The 22941-nt window shown below is 44.5% G+C and overlaps 1 protein-coding gene across 4 annotated transcripts in view; it reads left to right on the top strand.

The window, feature by feature from the left end:
• Positions 1-22941, top strand: part of LOC127002507 (uncharacterized) — a 173482-nt gene that overhangs the window by 92672 nt on the left and 57869 nt on the right. Inside the window, exon 2 of one of the 4 annotated variants that reach the window (XM_050868556.1) lies at positions 5715-5756. The exons of the other annotated variants lie outside the window; for them this stretch is intronic. Within the exon in view, the coding sequence (XP_050724513.1) occupies positions 5715-5756 (42 nt within the window). The remainder of the gene's footprint in view (positions 1-5714; positions 5757-22941) is intronic. 4 annotated transcript variants of the gene reach the window in all.

The following is a 22941-nucleotide window of genomic DNA, read 5'->3' as shown; positions in this document are numbered from 1 at the left end:
ATATCTATTTTCGGTTTCCTTGTATAGCTTTAAAAACGCCTCCCACTTATCCTGTGTACTCTTGGCTTTGAACAGTCCACTCCAATTTGCATTTTCAAATTGGTTCTCATGCTAACAAAGTCACAGTAGTTGCTTCTCCCAATTTTGTGATTTTCTTTTCGGTCAATCGTTTTCTTTTCTGATACTTCAAATTCCACAACCTCATGGTCACTCTTCGCTATTGGACAGTCTACGTTAAGATTTTCTATTATTTCCGGCGCCTTACTAAATATATACCAGGTCTAGTCTTGATGCCTCGCCTTATTTCCCGAATCTGGTATGTTCCTTGATCCACTGAGTCAGCACATGTTCCACTGCCAATTGCAGGAGTCTTCCTCCCCACGACTCGTCTGCTCCCTGCGTCTCCCAGTCCTCCCATTCCACCTCCATGCAGTTGAAATCACCCATTATAAGTATTCTCTCACACGCCCTCAACATTTCATCCTTGCAACTCACCGTCTCTTGTATCATTTGTTTATATTCCCGCAACCCCATACGCTTGTTTATGGGGGCACATACCCTACTACATAATGCCGCCTCCTTCCTTCAGCACCCACAATTTTCACTTTCAACACCTCTGTCAAGCCTTCACCCTCAATTACCTCCTCCACCCTAATGCCTTTTTTAACCATCAACATCACACCTCCTCCCTATTTTATCTTTCTGTCTCTCCTCCATATGTTGTTTGCACCTTCTCCAATCCCCACCACCTCAATTGAGTCACAACTTAGTTTCCGTCAGCCCCACAATATCAGGTTCTTTGTCTCTCACATAGTCGTTAATTTTATCTACGATGAAACTATTCCATTAATATTCGTATATGTCACTTTCCACCCTTTCTCCTTTTCTGTTAGTTTTATTCCCTTCTTCCTCTCGACCCTATGAACTATTTTCTCACTTTCATATCCATTACTCTCCAAAAAAACTCCCTCTTCTCTTCTTGCGATCTCTTCTCATTTAAATCACGAACCTCACCTCTAAAGGCGGCTTTACACCTGGCAATTCGCGGTTGGGAATACAGGCGCGGCAGCATTTATGGTCTGGGTCTGGGTCTGGGAGCTCTTCTCGCGGCAAGTTCTCTGCAGCTGAGCGTGTCCGTCTTGTATTGCCGACTGGCGGCTGGGTAAACAACATGTCGGCGCCAATAAAACAAGAAATGACAGATGCAGATAACAAGATTTGGAGCCGGGAGGCCGAGGTGGCATTGCTAGAGGAAGTGAGACAGCATCGACACTTGTGGGACCCACAAGATAAGCTCTACAAGAAGCAGAGTCTGCGCAAAACAACTTTTGAGAGAGTGGCAGCAACATTGCGGGGGTTGGGATGGCATGTTCCTCCCTTTTCCTTTGTTGTTAAATGTAACAATAAACAATCAATCAATCAATCAATACTACTTATGATAAAACTCGTTTACTTAAAGTATTTCTACAATATTAGGCTGATGGACCAAACTCATTGTGGTTTTAAGATATGGTAGTAGCCTTTTGGGGTGTCTGGGGTGAATTCATGCCCTTGCATTTACTAGCAGTTTACGTCTTGATGCTCCCGGCTCCTCCCACGAGTGAAGGTACTTTCTCCCGAGAGCACCCAGCCGGCCTAGCCGCTAGATCGTCGCGGGTGTATTGCCGGCCAGGAATTGCCACGTGTAATGTGTGTGTGTGTGTGTGTGTGTGTGTGTGTGTGTGTGTGTGTGTGTGTGTGTGTGTGTGTGTGTGTGTAATTCACCACGACCTAATCACGCATTGGTCTCGTAATCGCCAGCAGCAGGTACCCTCCCGACATGAGCAAGTGCTCTTTATCGTCGATCTATGGGTACTGCCAGGACCTCACACACCACACACCCCATCCCCTTTGCTCAAGGGGGGATAGTAACCACTCCTAGTCAACGGAAAGAATCCGGCCTGAGCGGGCTCAAACTGCCGCCCTGTCAGACCGTGAAGCCTGGGATAGTGTGTGTGTGTGTGTGTGTGTGTGTGTGTGTGTGTGTGTGTGTGTAGTTCATTTATAACCCTGATCACGAGTCTCTCTCTCTCTCTCTCTCTCTCTCTCTCTCTCTCTCTCTCTCTCTCTCTCTCTCTCTCTCTCTCTCTCTGTGTGTGAGAGAGAGAGAGAGAGAGAGAGAGAGAGAGAGAGAGAGAGAGAGAGAGAGAGAGAGAGAGCAACTTCAGCTGGCCGTGCAATAAGCCGGAGAGCCTTACTGCACCCACACCTCACTATCACCTGTCATCCTCGTCCATGTAGCTATCCAGTCTACTCAAACCAAGCTTCCGTCGCTGCACTAACTATGTGATTGCTTAGTCTATTCCATTCCAGAGAGAGAGAGAGAGAGAGAGAGAGAGAGAGAGAGAGAGAGAGAGAGAGAGAGAGAGAGGCGGGCCACACTTGCCATGTAGGTGGGCGGAGCTTGAGAGCCAGCCGGCAAATCAGCGAGGAGTGCGGCGCGGGGCTAGAAAACAGTACCTACCTTCGTAAATATATAAAGGATGTATAAAGGAATTGTACTGTACTGTATTCATGCCCTACCTATGATTCTTCTGTCTCTTCCCTGCTGCAGGATAATGTTTGAGGGCGGCAGTCGGGGCGACGTGGCAATGAGGGTGATCGCGAAAGTCCACAGGCCGGGGGTCACGCCGGAGGAGATGGTGGTCGGCTACAACGAGTGGTCCGAGAACTACGAGGAGAGAGAGAGAGAGAGAGAGAGAGAGAGAGAGAGAGAGAGAGAGAGAGAGAGAGAGAGAGAGAGAGAGAGAGATGCCTTCGGTACCAAGTGCCTACCCAGAATCATGGGGTATCGCTGAAATGATATTGCGTTAAACCAACGACTACTCCTTGAGGTCCGGGAGTGAAGTGATGCGGCCCCTGGGGTACCCACCTGTAATCACCCGCTTCCCCGTCCCCTTAGATGATCTGGAAAGGCGGGTACCGTGGCCCCGCCATCACGCTGGAGGAGGCGCTGCGTTGGGTACCCCCGGAGCGGCGAGCTAAGGCCAGGGTGCTGGACGTGGCCGCTGGGACGGGCTGCGTGGGCCGCGAACTCCACCTGGAAGGCTTCAGGTGGGTGCCGAAGGGCCGCAGACAGGGGGATGTCCGGTCACCATACTTAAATATCCTCCAGTCCACTCCCTCCTGCCTGCCAGTGCCTCAGCCTCAACACGAGTCTAACGCCAAGAGATGAAGATGATATGTTGGAAATTACAGCTGCTTGTGTAAAGGCAGGGCCACTGGGTGGGAACTGGGAGCGGGCAGGAGCGGCATTACTATAGTCCATCAACTCTAACTTAAAATTGAGCCCTGTGACTTGGCCCGGGGAAACCCCCAATGTTTACACATCTAGCGATGACCTGCGCATGACGTTTTGTCTCACTGTTAGTCTGTACGTTATCTATTTATGGAATTTACATACATTCATAATACGACTGCGTGGTGTTATGAATGGCTTGGAATTAGAGGGATTGATTGATTGATTGATATAGAGTTTCTTTCATGGCGCCGCAACATCTTGGTCATATGGCACCGGAGTAATAAAATGGAAGGCAAATAATTAAAATAATCTAAGGGTGATAAAAGTTATTAGGAAGATAGTTTTGAAATGGTCCATTCAGATATAGCACTAGTTTAAAATATAATAAAATGTTTATTAAAAATGCATTAGTGAAATACAAAGAACTTTCTATGAAGAGACCCTACAAGAGATGGAGGATGCCCATCTCCTGCAAATACCCTATGACGTCATGTCCAGGGGTGAGCGCCTTTTCACCCAGCATTAGGGAAAGGGAAAAATTCCCATGTACATCACGACACCGGGAGAGGTACTGCTCTCGCAGATCCCGCAGACTGGGGCACTCGACCTGGGATTAGAGGGAAAGACAACGACTCGGTAAACCTTCCATATCACTTGGCAACGTGGCTCATGCAACTTTGCCGCCTGACGGACCTTGGCAACAGGCGCCAGGCCGCACCATTCAACGTTACGCCACAATGGACAAATGAAGTAGATCTCACTCTTGCGCCCTGCGCAGCAATACAGAGAGAGAGAGAGAGAGAGAGAGAGAGAGAGAGAGAGAGAGAGAGAGAGAGAGAGAGAGCCACCCTCTCTGAGGAGAGTAAAGGAGTGATGTGGCACCAGCGCGGTCTCGTGGGGAATCCTTGTGTCGCGCCCAAGGGCTCAAGTTAAAATCGATAGGCTATACTATGTTAGGAATTAGGCCAGTTAACCGGGGGACTAGACAAATTAACTATTTCCCTTATGGAACTAGTCTCGGGCCGAGAGTTCAAGCCAACTATGAGTATCGTCTGAGCTCAAATAAGCCTTCCATGGTACTTAAATACTTCGGTCATCGGCTCCCAAACCGAGACAGAATCAACTTATTCACTGCCTGAAGACTAACCACATTTACCATGAAAGGAATAATAATAGTGAAGTGTTTCCTTTCATGAAATAATAACTAATTGTTCTTGCTAAATTAAAATTAAAGAGCAAGGATAATTTAACCTATGGAAACAGAGAGGAAAGACACGCCATCTGGCGAGAAATTAAAAATATCGCTTCAGACCCACGTGGTTGGTTTTCTCTCACTCCACCACCGGCCTTCACAAAGTAAAGACCAAGGCACTGCAGCCCACCCATTAACTCGGACGCAGTGTGCCTTCTATTAACTGACTGAGGGATACTACACCCGGCAACGAGACTTCAGAGACAACAATATATTTTGAAACCTGCTTCTCAGCTAAGTGCCCCCAGCAGTTATTTGAGACAGATAGATTTTACTACACGGATCCGGTAGGATTATTATTTGTTCGACTGTCTGGAGTTGCTTGTTGGATACCTTCACCACCTTAAACCTGGTAAGCACTTGTTTGTTTGGGATTGTCTGACGGGTGTGTTATTCACTTTGCGAGTGACCTAACTGTTGGGTAGGGTAAATTTACTGATTCCCAACAACTACTACTACTGCTATAACTTCTACTACTACTACTACTACAACTACTACAGCCGCTCCCACAGGCACATAGACGCTGTGGACCCGTCGGAGGGCAGCGGACACTCCACCGTGCCCAAAGGTATTAGTAGTTTTTTTTTTTTTACATCAAAGGACACGGCTCAAGGGCAACAAAAAGGGTATAAAAAAAAGCCTGCTACTCGCCGCTCCCATAAAAGATAAAAGTAAAGAGTAGCCAAAACAGAGGTCAATTTCGAGAGGAGAGGTGTCTTGATACACTCTTCTTGAAATAAGTCAAGTCATAGACAGGGGGAAATACAGACGAAGGAAGGTTGTTCCAGAGTTTACCTCTTGCATAAGGGTTTTGGATAGTATAGGGATGAGCATGAGTAGAAAGTCGTGTGCAGCGGGGCCGCGGGAGGGAGGGAGGCATGCAGTTAGCAAGTTCAGAAGAGCAGTCATCATGAAGATATCGAAAGAAGATAGAAAAAGAGGCAACATAGCGGCGGAATTTAATTAAGAGGTAGAAGGTTGTCAGTAAGAGGAAGAGAGCTGATGAGACGAGGAGCCTTAGACTCCACTCTGTCCAGGAGAGTTGTGTGAGTGGAATTATTGTTATTGTTGTTGTTTCATATGTAAAGATTAATATACGTATTTTTCTTTTACATCTCTCTCTCTCTCTCTCTCTCTCTCTCTCTCTCTCTCTCTCTCTCTCTCTCTCTCTCTCTCTCTCAGACACATACGACCTGGTGGTCACCTCGGGCGGTATGGGCGAAGGTCTCATCTCACACAGTGTCCTCGACGACGTTGTGCGCGTCGCAAAGAACGGTGAGTGAGTAAGTGAGCCTGCGTGCCTGCATGCGTGCGTGAGTGAGTGTGAGTGTGAAAGTGTTTTTATAAAAAAGGAGACAGCTCAATGGCACAAAAAAAAATAATATAAAAAAATGCCCGCTACTCGCTGCTCCTGAGAAAAAGAAAATCAAAAGAGGTGGCCGAAAGAGAGGTCAATTTCGGGAGGAGAGGTGTCCTGATACCCTCCTCTTGAAAGAGTTCAAGTCGTAAGTAGGAGGAAATACAGATGAAGGAAGATTGTTCAAGAGTTTACCAGCGTGAGGGATGAAAGAGTGAAGATGCTGGTTAAATCTAGCACAAGGGGTTTGGACAGTATAGGGATGAAGATGAGTAGAAAGTCGTGTGCAGCAGGGCCGCGGGAGGGAAGGAGGCATTCAGTTAGCAAGTTCAGAAGAGCAGTCAGCGTGAAAATAGCGATATAAGATAAAAAGAGAGGCAACATCGCGACGGAATTTAAGAGGTAGAAAACTATCAGTTGGAAGAGGAGAGCTGATGAGACGAAGAGCCTTAGACTTCACGCTGTCCAGAAAAGCTGTGTGAGTGGAGCACCCTCCCCCCCACACGTGAGATGCCTACTCCATACGAGGGCGGACAAGGCCCCTGTATATGGACAGCAACTGTGCGGGGGAGAAGAACTGGATGAGACGATACAGAACGCCCAACCTCGAGGAAGCTGATTTAGCGAGAGTGGAAATATGAAGTTTCCAGTTGAGATTTTGAGTTAAGAATAGACCGAGGATATTTAGTGTTGAAGAAGGTGACATTTGAGTGTTGTTGAAGAATAGCGGATAGGTGTTTGGAAGATTGTGTCGAGTTGATAGGTGGGGAAATTGAGTTTTTGAGGCATTGAAGGACACAAGGTTTCTTCTACCCCAATCGGAAATGATTGCAAGGTTAGGCGTTCTGCAGCCTCCAGTCTGGAGTCGTGTACTTCCTGTTGGGATGGCCTTCTATTGAAAGAAGTTGAATAATTCAATAACAGTTTGTTATTGAAAGAAGATCATTGATGAATAACAAGAAGAGAGTGGCTGATAGGACAGAGCCCTGTGGAACACAACTGTTGATAGGTTTAGGGGAAGAACAGTGACCGTCTACCACCGCAGAGATACAACGGCCGGAAAGGAAACTGTAGATAAAGGAACAGAGAGAGGGATAGAATCTGAAAGAGGGCAGTTTAGAAAGCAAAGACTTGTGCCAGACTCTATCGAAGGCTTTCGATATGTCTAGCGCAACTGAGAAAGTTTCACCGAAATGGCTAAAAGAGGATGACCAAGAGTCAGTTAAGGGAGCAAGAAGATCGCCACCCATACTGGCGATCAGATAGAAGGTTGGAAGTGGAAAGGTGCTTTTGAATCTTCCGGTTAAGGATTGATTCAAAACCCTTAGATATACATGAAAGTAAAGCTATAGGGCGGTAGTTTGAGGGATTGGAACGGTCACCCTTCTTAGGCACAGGCTGTACAAAGGCATACTTCCAACAGGAAGGATAGGTAGATATTGATAGGCAGAGACGAAAGAGTTTGACCAGGCAGGGTGTCAGCACGGAAGCATAGTTTTTAAGGACAATAAGAGACTCCATCAGGTCCATAAGCCTTCTGAGAGTTGAAGCCAGAGAGGGCATAGGAAACATCATTTGGAAGAATCTTAATAACGGGCATAAAGGAGTCAGAGGGGGGTTGTGTAGGTGGAATATGCCCAGAATCGTCCAGGGTGGAGTTCTTACAGAAAGTTTGAGCCTTAGAGACAGATGAGACGGCAGTGCTGCCGTCAGGGTTAAGGAAAAGAGGGAAAGAGTAAGAAGTGAAATTGGAGGAGATATTTTTGGCTAGATGCCAGAAGTCACGAGAAGAATTAGAAGAAGCAAGGTGTTGACATTTTCTATTGATTAAAGCAGTTTTGGTAAGTCAGAGAATAGATTTGGCCCGATTCCGGGCTGAAATTTAAAAGGCATAGTTAGCGGGAGTTCGAAGGCTCTAGAACTTTTTGTGAGCTGCCTCTCTATCTTTAATAGCACGAGAACAAACACGATTAAACCAAGGATTTTTAGTATGAGGAGTAAAAAAAGAACGTGGAATGTATGCCTCCATTCCAAAGACAATCACCTCTGAGATGCGCTGGGCACACACAGAGGGGTCTCTCTCCTGGAGGCAGTAATCATTCCACGGGAAATCGGAAAAGTACATCCTCAGGTTGTAACGGTGTAACGCTTGGTTGCGGGGACTTGCGGGCGTGAAGGGAAACTCTTGCTGTCTTAGAAGAAATATATTCTTAACCTAAGATACAGCGTAGCGTGGGTGAGAGACGAGACGCTAGGTGTGTGTCGTGCGAGCTCTCTCGAAGGAGTGACGAGTTTCAGAGTGGAAAATAATGAGGTTACAATTGGTCACGTATGTCAAGGAGACCTCTAAGCTTGATGAAATGCTTTGTATACAAACTGAGATGGTAAACACTGACAGCTGACATTCCTACAAGGTGGCGTGATCTATCTGTCTTGTTTTTTTTTTTTTTCCATTGATATACTACAATTACTATAACAAGGTCGTCCCACCGAGCTGAAGCAAAATGCCAGAAGCATCGCCTCTTCGGTGGGTCCAGAGGATGTACAGGAACGATAGGACAGGAAACAGAAATAAGGTTATGGTCGGAGGAACCCAATGGAGAGAACAGTTTGACAGAGTAAGCAAAAGGATTAGAGGTAAGGAAGACGTCTAGAATGTTGGGCCTGTCTCCAAAGCGGTCGGGAATACGTGTAGGGTGCTGAACCAACTGCTCTAGGTCGTTGAGGAGAGCAAAGTTGTAGGCTTGTTTACCAGGCTGGTCTGTGAAAGAGGATGAGAGCCAAAGCTGGTGGTGAACATTCAAATCTCCCATGATGGAGATTTCAGCGAAGGGAGAGTGAGTCAAGATGTGCTCCACTTTAGAATTCAAATAGTCAAAGAATTTTACATAGTTAGTAGAGTTAGGTGAGAAATAAACAGCACAGATGTATTAAGTAATAGAATGACAATGAAGTCTTAGCCAGATGGTGGAAAATTCAGAAGAGCCAAGGTCGTGGGCACGAGAGCAAGTGATGTCGTTGCTGACGTAGGCGTAACATCCAGCTTAGGATTAAAATTTAGGATAGAGATAGTAGGAGGGAACAGAGTACAAGTTGCTGTCAGTAGCCTCAGTAACCTGTGTTTCGGTGAGGAAGAGAAAATAAGGTTTAGAGGAGGAGAGATGGTGTTCCACAGTATGAAAATTAGAACGAAGACAACGAATGTTGCAGAAATTGATAAGGAGGAGGTTCGAGGAGTTATCAGGACACCTCTCAAGTCGGCAGCCAGAAGGGGAATTTATGGTCCCCCCCCAGGCGGGGACTCCGAGGCATTGTTATTTTTCGCCATTTTTAATTTTTAATTTTGGGAAAAGGTGTGTGTGTTGTGTGAATGTAGTGTGGTGTAGAAAGAGAGAGGAACTGTCTTTAGAGAGCATGCTGAACTGCTCTCTGGTGTTGATGAGACAAAAGGGAAACGGTTAGTGAGGACATGGTCTTTGGAGGGCTTCAGCACCCTCCTCGCTTCCAAGATATCCTCACCGGGATTAGGTCACGCCCGTTCGGTAGGTGTCTTCCTACCTACTCCTACTATAGGATCGCAAAACAGTTCATGATAATTCCAGCAACTTTTACGAGAGGCTTTTCAAACGGGCGAACTTAGGCGCCGTTTAGGATGGGAAAGAGCCATGCATGCTCACTGGGGGAATACACAGCAGGAAAATCATTAATTTCCCTGGTTTTGTTCTAGTTTGTCCACTTGTGATCTTGGTGAGCGGTGAGTGAAATACAGAAACAGTGAGCAAGTTGAACCTCTCTGAGATAGTTTGTGGTGGCGGCAACAGGTGATTTGTAAAATCGAGAAAAGTCTTGCCCACCCAGTTCATTGGTTAATCTGTCAGCTCCATGGCAATGGGCTGTCACTTCGTCACCTTTTTGAAAAACTCTATGGTAAAACAAGTGGGCCACATGGCTTCGCAGGACCAATTGGGAAAAGCAATATCTAAAGGGACTGTTCCTGACACACTGTCAAGGAGAAATCCAGGAAACCTAAACCACTCCAAATGGCTCACAACAGCCAATAGGATTCTCCGCTTGTATGCTGGTACACAACATCCAACAGAACAAGGTAAAACACTGGTACATTTTGTAATGGTTACCTACACCCCGATGTGGTTCAAAATTAAAATGCAACCCCAGGTTGAATTTGGACCAAAGCGACACCGGGTCGGTGTCGAATAACAGCATGTTTAACAACACGTCGTGCTTTTGGCCGTGGGAACTGTGATGAACTGACGCTAGATCAGCAAAGATCAACAAATGATGACTTTCATCAGCAGTCATCAACCGGAAGCCACACCTTTCCGGACGAATCATGATGCAATAAAAAGGGCGAGCAACGCAGAGAATAGGAGAGAAGACAGTGGGCAGCGGGTGGCGATATCCTCCGTCCGCGCTCTGTGGTGTGGCTGGCTCTCGTTTCGTGCGACTCGCTCACATAACTATTGTGTAAAACTGTTAATATAGTTAAAATTCATTACACCTTTTAATGTCCCTGTGAGAGAGAGAACTAAAGTAAACTAAAGTGAACTTATAACGGCTACCGCTCGGCCACACACCTCATTTAACTAAAGGCTATTATGTTATATCACCTACTACAATCAACTTGTGAAGCAGGCCACGGTAACACCGGCCCTGTGACGAGTGAGATAACAGTTCGCGCCTTAAACTTAACACTTACCACCAACCACTTTAAAAGTAACACTTAAAAAAGGGTAATATAAGTGGTGGCAACGATTTACGGACCTCTCCGAAGTGTTAATTAAATAGGTGTTATATCTCACTCTCAAACATAACTTCAGTGAGAGTGTGTGGGTGCAGTGAACGGTATCGGAAACATCAAGCAAATGCTGACCAAAGCGCGCGGCCTTTCCAGCCCCGGTGAGTGAGTCCGCACACAGCCGCACCCGAGTGCAAATCCCCGCCCCGCCCCGCAACTCCACACAGCCCATATTCTACACCGGGGGTCTCGTTACCTCTTACCGTTCGAGACACCCCGTCGTGTACCTACGCCCCAGCCTGTCGTAGGTGCGCACTTTTCTTCGCCAGACAACTCAGACCTTTGGGGCTGACTGTTGTGGGCGTATATACTCTGCCCGCCGCCCATCCCACCACCGCTACCAGACGACGGACGGCAGACCCTGCCACCCCGGCGATCCTGCCCAGCCACCGGCGAGGCGAAAGACGCGAGCGCGCTGAGTAGCGGGGTATGGAGTTGCTGTCTTCGAAGTATTTTTAACACATTTTAGCTGACACTACATTGGTACGGTTTCAGTAATTACACCACTTGTACCAATATTTCAGGTGAATTACTATTATTATTTACGTGTTTATACGTGTGGGGCCGTATCTTTTTTTTTTTTTTCAGCTGTTGATTTTTCTGGCGTGTGGATGTTTAATATTCTTCCTGAATAACATGTTGCTTATTTTATGTATAATCATTCATTTTATTTTCTCCTTTCTTTTGTGTATTTTATTGCACAGTGGAGAAGTTTTGTCTTGCTAAGCCTGTCATATTCTTTTTCCTCTTTTTATGCATTTTAGAAGCATCGGGGAGGAGTGAGCACATACTTAGTGGTGAATGATTATTACTTTAATTATTTTTGCAGCGATATATTTTTTTTCTTTTACCATTTCACTCCTCATTTTACTAGTAACTCTTTTTAATGCCAGATAAACCTGACCCGAAGTTACAAGCTCTCACCGAGACAAAGGGAAAGGGACAGTGACGTCAAGGATAACAGTAACTGTCATGCTCTGCATGAGCAACCAAGAGGTATTTACTTACCTTACTAATCCCACAGTGGCTTCTGCCCCTAATCACCCGCTAACAGCAACAGCAGTTAGGCCTTTCGCAGATAGTAAGAGAGGCAGGTTATTCGGCCAGGGACTTCTTGTTTCAGAGTAAGGTTGTCATGAACATTTCATTCGTGTCAAATCCGGGAGATAATATATCTCTCAGCCGCTCGAGGGTCAATCCCGGGAAAGGGAACGGCGGCCCTCATAAACGGGAGCGCGTCCACGGAACGGGAGGATTATGATGCGTTTCGGTCACTTTTTCTTGACACATTTGGGGAAGATGGGCAACACAGCCTCGTAAAGGGTGTAAATTTTGCTGTGGACACTGTGCAAACGAGTGGCTTTTTTAACAGGCCAGTGGACGGCTATAGGCTGTCTATTGATTTGATCTCGTGTTTAAAACAAGGAAACTGGACAGATGGAGAAACCATATCTGTAGCTAATGCGCGTAAATACCTCGAGTTCCTTGTGTACATGATTGTCCTTAAAGTTCCTCTTCGAAGGAGTGCAACCTGCACGATTTTGTCAGCCAACTTTTATGGCACTTAAAGTAAATTTGGGTCCTTTTTGAAGCTTCTTTGGCCGTCGACACGTTCATCGGGGAGGGGGGCCATCGAGCCTCTGACTTAAACCTTTCTGGGTGTCACCATCGGTAATCAACAAAAAATTCCTTGGTGTGTTCTTTTACCCGTAGTTTAGGAAGAAATAGTCAAATGAATAGGTGGACGGAAATTTGAGCTTTACGATCTACTTTTTAATACACAGATTGGTGCATGGTGATCGTCTCCAAAGACTAGCGCCGGCTTGAGGTTCAGCCTGACGCTGCTTTGTCTATCTTTCCACCACACGACTATAACCTGCATCCTCGCTTTAACTAATTTATGATTGGTACCTGAGCTTTTGCCTGCATCTTTTTCATGCGAAAGGGGAGTGCTTGAGTAATACTTTTCACTCTAACCCACTATTTTATTTTATTGCTGAGTTGCTGTAAGGCACTAGTCTTGTTTGTTCGGAACCGTAATAATCAAGGGTGTAGAATAACATAGGGGTAGGTACTTTTTAACCTTGAACCTCATGTGCTTCTGCTTGAAACAGACATTTTTCTCTGCAATGACAGACTTAACTAAACTTGAGCAGATGCTGTCCCTAACTTTTATTGTAACCAGCATGTGAATATCTGTAAGCTTTGAAAATAAGCAGACAAGTCTTACTTACCCTTTGCTTGACAAACCACTGTTACCCGTTACGGGAATTATTTTTTTGGCGTCAGAGATGACAGTCATCCACGTTCGCTACGATCGATGGATAGGTGGAAATTTGTCTTTTTAATTTGATGTTTATTAATGCTGGAATTACTTTAATCAATTATGCTGGAGTTATAATTTATATTTCAGTGAGATTTGTTACAACAGTGATTTCACAACTTGGTGACAGGATTTTCTCTTATAGTACTGTAGACCTGAAAAACGGAGTATCAGGAGTCATTGGTGCTGACAGCCGAGGCTTCTTAGGCTCTCCAGACTTGTCCTTGTTATCACATTGTAACTATTAGGATACTCTACGAATAACATTACCTCTTTTCACACAACCTTATCTCTTGTTGTAGACCCCGCCCGTCTCAAAGGCGTGCCGAGGGTAACGACACTGGCAATTAATTGTCACTCAACGGATGAGTGTTTCTCTGCGACAGTTTTGTGTCAAGGTGAGACTCGAAGGTTCAGTGTGTAGCAGATCTTCTTCAAAGGTTTTTTCTTTTTACTATTCCAAATAGCTCCATTATCATGTATCCTAATGACAGTTTAGTCAATTTATTATTTTTAGGATGTATCTTGTAAATCATTTTTCGAGCTATTATTTTGTTTTCTCGGAATATAACTCAGCTTCCACGTCCATGACTCTAGCCCTGTTTACCTCAACCTGTATGTACATTACCCATTTCTTGTTACTTTCATGATTATTATCATTGGCATTTCCCTATGTTGTATCGTTAGGCGGGCTCTGACTTGTGTGATAATCTTTAAAGCAACTGTAACAAGACCACGTTTAGCTAGTACACATTGGGCGACTGTAACATGAGAAGGTACAAAATTTTTTAAAGGTGGGGTGAGTCGCGGGGTCGAGACTTTTTAGGGGATCGAGCGATGTCAAAAAAGAAAAAATATATATATATATATATATATATATATATATATATATATATATATATATATATATATATATATATATATATATATATATATATATATATACAGGGTGTTTCATAATTCGTTCACCAAACTTTCAGGGTCACTTCTATGGTGGGGTACTCGTCTAGCCCCGCCTACACCCCTACCAACCCCCAGACTATTCCCTCCCTACCCTTATACCTCACCCACCCCCTCCCCGTCTCCCTTAACCCCTTTATCACCGTCCCGCACACGTGTACGTGATAGGGAGGTATGGTACTACATACCATCACGTACATTGGTACGGAATACATTCGGAGTAAATATTAGAATGGTTTTGCTACCTTGTTTGGCGTCTGGGGCGGTGATAGTAGTTACTAAGATGCTCTACTAAAAAAGTAGTGGGCTCCGCCTACTCTGATAGCATGAAATCAGTGAGTGATACGTCATGTCACGCCACGACCGGGGTGGCGTGAACGAAGTGACTTAACGTCCTGCATTGAGGACCGAGGCACAAGCACAACAACCATCAACGATGTCAGGCATGTTGCTCCATTGCCCACGTGGATGCAGGACGGCATTTGTTCTTCGCCTCGCCACATTGTACAGGAGTGAGAGGACCCGTGGTGCAACATACATAAGTCTGAATAGGTAGGTGGATATTTTTATTTTCGTCTAATTACTGGTTTGCACAGGTGGTGGGGAAGGGGGATGGGGCTGACGAGAATGTGGGTAGATCATAAATGTTACGCGCCAACACCCCTTTACATCGTCTCCCCCACCATTTAATTGGTATGTAAGAGAATTTGTTATACATAATATAGCTCGTTCCATGTTTACATAATACGGACACGTTTCATTCGTGCCCGTATAGATATTCATATGCATGATCATTCATATAACAATATCGTGATTTTAATCAAGAGAATAACGAAGAAATACAATTGACCTATACATTATAGTAACATTAAGCATTATCCAAACAGGCCATATGACCGGGTTGCGCACACCATGGGCATGACGGTGAGAGGAGTGAGGCAGATGGTCCACCGCGCCAACACATCTTCCCTTTCCACACCGGCAACACCAATTACACCGACCGTCTTTGACAACTTTGCAGTTGGTGCCATACGGCGTCACATTCATCGGAGGTTTGCCGACAAGCAACATCTCACACTCAGTGTGTTGTCGATGGAGCTTAAAGCAGAAGGTGTTATCCCTGAACATACCTCAGAGACGGCGGTTTGGCGGCTTATACACACCATGGGGTTTAAATACAAGGTATCTCAGCGAAAGATGTACGTGAGAAGGAATCCCCTGATGTGGTGTGTCGCCGGATTGGTGCTCTCCGGGCTCCAGCACTACCGGGAGGAAGGGATGATGGTGGTTTATGTGGACGAGACGTGGTTCACCACCAGAATGGGTCATAGCAGGGAGTGGGTGGATACCACACAGGCTGTCACCAGCGCCACCCACAGTCGACAGGTACCACCTGGAGAAGGGGAGCGTTTTGTAGTGGTCGCAGGTGGCACGGCCGGCGGCTTTGTTGAAGGCTCTTATCTGTGCTACCCGGCCAAGTCCTCCCAGGGTGATTACCATGGTGAGATGAATGGCGATCTATTCCAGCGGTGGCTAACGACCCACCTCCTGCCGTCACTGCCAGAACCCTCTGTACTGGTGCTTGACAATGCACCTTACCACAGCCAACTGACAGAGGAGAGTCGATGCCCTACCACAGCCACCAAGAAGGCGGACCTCATCAGCTGGCTCGAGCACCGCAGTATATCCATCCCACCCGCTGCCGCACGCCATCAGCTGCTGCTCCTCTGTCGGCAGAACCGCCCAGAGCCCCAGTACAAGATAGATAACACCATTCATGAGTGGGGCCACCAGGTCGTACGACTGCCACCTGGCCACCCTGAGCTCAATGCCATTGAGCAAGTATGGGGGTGCATGAAGAGCCATGTGCGTACCGGCGCTTTAGGTCACATGTTAAAAAGGAAAAAAGAAACTGTTTCCAGGTCCTCTACTCCACATCTGTAAGCTACATCTGCACCGGACACCCTATCTTACCATTCTCTCCAGAACTCCCAGCACTGTGTCCTCCCCTGCTCTCTTTACATGTCCAAACCATCGGAGTCTTTCCCTTCTGAGCACTGTTTCCATGCAGGTCCTCTACTCCACATCTGTTAGCTACATCTGCACTGGATCGACACCCTTCTATTATGAGATATGGAACAAAGAATAAAGAAGATAATAAATTGCTCTCCCTCCCCCTCCTTCCTTCCTCGAATTGAGTCGTCCGCCACTGTAACAGCCTTCCTGCAAGAGTGGTTAGCGCATACTGTGTGATTTTCAGTTAATACATGTGTGCAATATTCATGCAGTGGAGAAAATGATAAGATTCGTTATATGATAACAGAAAACAGTAAAGGAAGGAATATTAATTAAGTGCATGAAACCAATTATAATCCTTTTCCACAGATAGAGATCGTGTTTTTTGTGTTTGTTTTAATAGTTTTTTCTTCTATATGAGAGAGAGATAATAATGATGATAATAATAATAATAATAATAATAATAATAATAATAATAATAATAATAATGATAATTACAGTAACAGTAATATGAGAACTGTGATAAAGGAGAAAAGGAAGAAGATCAAAGAAAAAAGGAGAAAGGAGAGAATTACAGAAGAATAAAGAAGAAGAAAGAAGGAATAGAGGAAACAGAAGGAAGGGAAATAGAAATAATGGAAATATATAACAATAGAGCGGGTCAAGGGGGGACGGTGGGGGGCGGGGGGCGGTACTCGGCTCACTTCTAAACAAAACAACGTGACTGAGAAAGAGTAAGGGAGGAGAGGGAGAGAATGTAAGGGAGTACAGAGGTGGGAACTGGGAAGGGAGGAGAGGAGGAAAAGGAAGGAGAAGGAGATAAAGAGTAAAGGAGAAGAGAAGATGAAAGAGAAGGGAGGGGAGAGGGAGAGAAAGGAGGGGGATGGAGTGAAAGGGAGGAGAGAGAGAATGAGGGAGGAAAGGGGGGGGGGGTGGAGGGAGGTAAGGAGTAAGGGAGGTGATAAGAGGGAGAGAAGGGTGTAAGTAAAGGAAGGTGAGGGAGAGAAAAAATAAGAGAGGAAAGGAGGGGATGGCGGAAAAGGAAGGAGGAGAGGGAAAGGACTAAGGCGAGGTGCCCACTATTCCGTTTTGACGGATCCGTCGACGTTAATAATGACCTCAAAATGACGTCAGCGAAATAGCGGCCGCTCGGCACGGATGATCCACTCCGTCGGTCCATCGCTCATCATTTATTGACAATTATATGGACAGCATTAACCACAACGACCTCTTGTATATGTTATTTTGTAGCTAAGTACTTATATTTCATATTTTCATGATATGTAGGATACATAATTTTCATTCTGTGGAGCACCATCTCTCCTCCTCTAAACCTCACCTCTTCCTCACCGAAACACAGGTCCCTGAGGCTAATGACAGCAATCTCTACTCTGTTCCCTCCTACTATCTCTATCCTAAATTTCAATCCAAAGTTGGATGCTGCTGCTACGTGCGCAACGACATCACTTGCTCGCGTGCCCACGACCTTGACTCTTCTGAATTTTCCACCATCTGGCTAAGACTTCATTGTCATACTATTATTAAATACATCTGTGCTGTTTATCTCTCACCCAACTCTTCTATCTATGTAAAATTCTTTGACTACTTGAACTCTAAAGTGGAGCACATCTTGACCCACTCTCCCTTCTCTGAAATCTCCATCTTGGGAGATTTCAATGTTCACCACCAGCTTTGTCTTTCATCCACTTTCACTGACCAGCCTGGTGAACAAGCCTACAAATTTGCCCTCCTCAACGACCTAGAGCAGTTGGTTCAGCACCCTACACGTGTAGCCGGTAGCGAGTGTTCTACGTGCTATTTGGTTCATGGATAGAGAAAGTCAATATCCGTCAGGGTTTTTTATTGACATAAAAATCGTACAGGTGATAAGAACAAACAAAATAAATAGAAAAGGTGTTTGTGTGTGTATGCGTGTGTATGGTGTAGATGACATATAAATGTTAGTGTGTGTAGTAAACAATATGTATGAGTTAACAATAGGAGGACGAGGACAGACAGTGGAAGATAAACGAGTAACAATAGAGACAAACTGAAACAGGCTGGAGTAGGTAGGAGGACACCTACCGAACGGGCGCAAGCCACTCCCGGTGAGGTATATATGGGAGGTGAGAAGGGAGCTGAAGCCCTCCAAAGACCCTTCCCATGTCCTCACTAACCGTTTCTCTATTGTCTCACCAACACCGGAGAGTAGTTCAGCATGCTCTCTAAAGACATCTCCTCTCTCTATCCACACCACATTACATTCACACAACATATCCACCTTTTCCCAAAATTCAAATTTCAAAATGGCGCACCTCCACCTTGCCTCGGAGTCCCCACCCGAGGGGGGGGACCACAAATTCCCCCAGGGAGGACTCCCCTTCCGGCTGCCGACCCGAGAGGTGTTTTGATAACTCCTCAAACCTCTTTCTTCTCAATTTCTGCAACATTCGCGGTCTTCCTTCTAATTTTCATTCTGTGGAACACCATCTCTCTTCCTCTAAACCTCACCTTCTCCTCCTCACCGAAACACAGGTTTCTGAGATTACTGACAGCAATCTCTACTCTGTTCCCTCCTACTATCTCTATCCTTAATTTCAATCCAAATCTGGATGTTGCGCCTACGTGCGCAACGACATCACTTGCTCTCGTGCCCACAACCTTGATTCTTCAGAATTTTCCACCATCTGGCTAAGACTTCATTGTCATTCTATTATAAAATACAACTGTGCTGTTTATCTCTCACCTAACTCTACTAACTATGTAAAAGTATTTGACTATTTGAACCCTAAAGTGGAGCACATTTTGACCCACTCTCCCTTCGCTGAAATGTCCATCCTAGGAGATTTCAATGTTCACCACCAGCTTTGGCTCTCACTCTCTTTCACTGACCAGCCTGGTGAACAAGCCTACAACTTTGCTATCCTTAACGATCTAGAGCAGCTGGTCCAGCACCCTACACGTATTCCCGACCGTCTTGTAGACAGGCCCAACATTCTAGACCTCTTCCTCACCTCTAACCCTTCTGCTTATTCTGTCAAACTGTTCTCTCCGTTGGGCTCCTCCGAGCACAATCTTATAACTGTATCCTGTCTTATCGCTCCTGTACACCTCTGGACCCACCGAAGAGGCGATGCTTCAAGCATTTTGCTTCAGCTCGCTGGGACGACCTGAGGATGTACTTTTCCGATTTCCCGTGGAATGGTTGTGCTTCCAGGATAGAGACCCCTCTGTGTGTGCTCAGCGCATCACAGAGGTGATTGTCTCTGGAATGGAGGCATACATTCCACGTACTTTCTCTACTCCCTACGCTAGAAAGCCTTGGTTTAATCACGCTTGTTATCGTGCTGTCATTAATAGAGAGGCAGCTCACAAAAGGTACCAGAGCCTTCGAACTTTACCATTTCTGCCCGGAATCGTGCCAAATCTATTCTCCGACTAACCGAAAACTCTTTCATGAATAGAAAATGCCAAAACCTTGCGTGCTCTAACTCTTCCCTTGACTTCTGGCAGCTAGCCAAAAACATCTCCCACTTCACTTCTTCATCTTTCCTCCACTTCAGTCCTGACAGCAACACTGCCGTCTCATCTATCTCAAGGCTGAACTCTTCTCTCAAACTTTTTCTAAAAACGCCACTCTGGACGATTCTGCATATTCCTCTACTCATCCCCTCTGACTCTTTTATTCATGTTATAAAGATTCTTCAAAATTATGTTTTCTATGCTCTCTGGCCTCAATCCTCAGAAGGCTTATGGACCTGATGGAGTGCCTCCTATTGTCCTTAAAAACTGTGCCTCAGTGCTGTCACCCTGCCTGGTCAAACCCTTTCGCCTCTGCCTGTCAACATCTACCTTTCCTTCCTGCTGGAAGTATGCCTTCATACAGCCTGTGCCTAATAAGGGTTACCGTTCCAATCGATCAAACTACCGTCCCATAGCTTTACTTTCTTGTTCATCTAAAGCTTTTGAATTAATCCTTAACCGGAAGATTCAAAAGCACCTTTTCACTTCTGACCTTCTATCTGATCGCCAGTATGGGTTTCGCAAGGGGCGTTCTACTGGTGATCTCCTTGCCTTCCTAACTGACTCTTGATCATCCTCTCTTAGCCGTTTCGGTGAAACTGTTGCTATTGCGCTGGACATGTCAAAAGCTTTTGATAGGGTCTGGCACAATTATTTGCTTTCAAACTACCCTCCTACGGTTTTATATCCTTCTCGGGACCTTTATCTCCAGTTTCCTTTTTGAGCGTTCTATTTCTGCTGTGGTAGACGGTCACTGTTCTTCCCCTAAACCTATTAACAGTGGTGTCCCGCAGGGTTCTCTCCTATCTCCCACTCTATTTTTGTTGTTCATTGATGATCTTTTTTTCAAAACGAACTGTCCTATCCATTCTTACGCCGATGACTCCACTCTGCATTACTCAACTTCTTTTAATAGAAGACTCACCCTACAAGAACGTAATGATTCAAGGCTGGAGGCAACAGAACACTTAGCCTCAAACCTTACTATTATTTCAGATTGGGGCAAGAGGAACATGGTGTCCTTTAACGCCTCAAAACACAGTTACTCCACCTATCTACTCGACACAATCTTCCAAACAACTATCCCTATTCTTGACAACACCCAGCTATCACCTTCTTTAACACTAAACATCCTCGGTCTATCCTTAACTCAAAATCTTAACTGGAAACACCATATCTCATCTCTTACTAAATCAGCTTCTCGAGGCTGGTGTTTTGTACCGTCTCCGCCAGTTCTTCTCCCCTGCACAGTTGCTGTCCATATACAGGGGCCTTGTCCGCCCTCGTATGGAGTATGCATCTCATGTGGGGGCTCCCTCACACAGCACTTCTGGACAGAGTGGAGGCTAAGGCTCTTCGTCTCATCAGCTCTCCTCCTCATACTGATAGTCTTCTACCTCTTAAATTCCGCTGCAATGTTGCCTCTCTTCTATCTTCTATCGATATTTCCACGCTGACTGCTCTTCTGAACTTGCTAACTGCATGCCTCCCCCTCCTGCGGGCCCTGCTGCACTCGACTTTCTACTCATGCTCATCCCTATACTGTCCAAACCCTTATGCAAGAGTTAACCAGCATCTTCACTCTTTCATCCCTCACGCTGGTAAACTCTGGAACAATCTTCCTTCATCTGTATTTCCTCCTGCCTACGATTAAACTCTTTCAAGAGGAGGGTATCAGGACACCTCTCCTCCCGAAACTGACCTATCTTTCGGCCACCTCTTGATTCTTTTAGGAGCAGTGAGTAGCGATTTTTTTTTATTAATGTTTGCTTTTGTGTGCCCTTGAACTGTCTCCCTATATATATATATATATATATATATATATATATATATATATATATATATATATATATATATATATATATATATATATATATATATATATATATATATATATATATATATATATATATATATATATATATATATATATATATATATATATATATATATATATATATATATATATATATATATATATATATATATGTGTGTGTGTGTGTGTGTGTGTGTGTGTGTATATATATATATATATATATATATATATATATATATATATATATATATATATATATATATATATATATATATATATATATATATATATATATATATCGTCACTGATATTATTATTAAGCTTACCTTCCAAATCAGAGAGCCAATTCTTGGGCTCTTCTTCACCTAAGGCTCCGAGGAAGAATTTGTACTGTCCTAACCTTTGGAAAGAAAAGCAAATATTAAACCTGTAGGATATTTTTTCAAACAATGAACTTTAAAAGACATAATTTTTGACAATACATAGTATTCATCATCAGTAGGGAAATGATCCTTTTATGTAAAACTTTGACTCTTGAAATATTCTCACACTTTCTGCTATATGTTAAAATACCTGAGGAGTAAATGTTGTATGTTGATAAACCTCGAAAAAGATCGACATTTAAGAGCAAAGATAAAAAAAAATAATTTCGCCTCTTAAAGAAATCATTTCGACAACGAGCATTTAAAAATGGTTAGTTTAATGCTTAGTCGGTGTTTAATGCATAAGATCAAAACCGGAAGAAAAAAAAATTTTGAAACTTTTTTACCTTGCAATGAAATTTTACGTTGAAGTTAAAAGTTTTTCGGTTCAACGTTCATGCCATGTCATGATGTCTAGTTATAGGGTATTAGGAGATAAAGGCTTTCGAGAAACAGAAAGAAAGAGATAATTAATAATAGATCCCTCAATATATATATATATATATATATATATATATATATATATATATATATATATATATATATATATATATATATATATATATATATATTTTTTTTTTTTTTACGTTGTTGCCTATTGCGCCGGTAGGCATCTTCCCGGTGGGGCCTGATGGTCGGCCCAAGGCTTCTTCCAGGTGGGGCCTGATGGTCGGCCCAGCCCGTTCTGGCGCAGGCGAGTGTTTATAGTGGCGCCATCTTGCATTGGCTCATGCTGTCCCCCGGAACTCGTACTTGATTCGCTTGGACGGCTTCCTCTAGAGTCCGGGTTGATGGGTGGTCTTCAGGACAGCATGTGGGTAGTTTTAAGCCACTCGGCGGTGACCGAAAATCCGAGTGGAAGCGTGAGGATTCGAACCCGCGTCGTCCATCACGCGGCGAATGTGGGTCCAGTACGCTATCACTTCGGCCACCGCGCCTATATATATATATATATATATATATATATATATATATATATATATATATATATATATATATATATATATATATATATATATATATATATATATATATATATAAGCTGGATGTTGCGTCTACGTGCACAACGACATCACTTGTTCTCTTGTCTACGACCTTGACTCTTCAGAATTTTTCACCATTTGGCTAACACTAAATACATCTGTGCTGTTTATGTCTCACCTAACTCTACCAACTA

This window comes from Eriocheir sinensis, chromosome 23 (genome assembly GCF_024679095.1).
Source record: "Eriocheir sinensis breed Jianghai 21 chromosome 23, ASM2467909v1, whole genome shotgun sequence".
Classification (NCBI taxonomy): Eukaryota; Metazoa; Arthropoda; class Malacostraca; order Decapoda; family Varunidae; genus Eriocheir; species Eriocheir sinensis.
The sequence above is the reverse complement of the archived record's forward strand: the minus strand, read 5'-3'. Positions and strand labels throughout refer to the sequence as shown.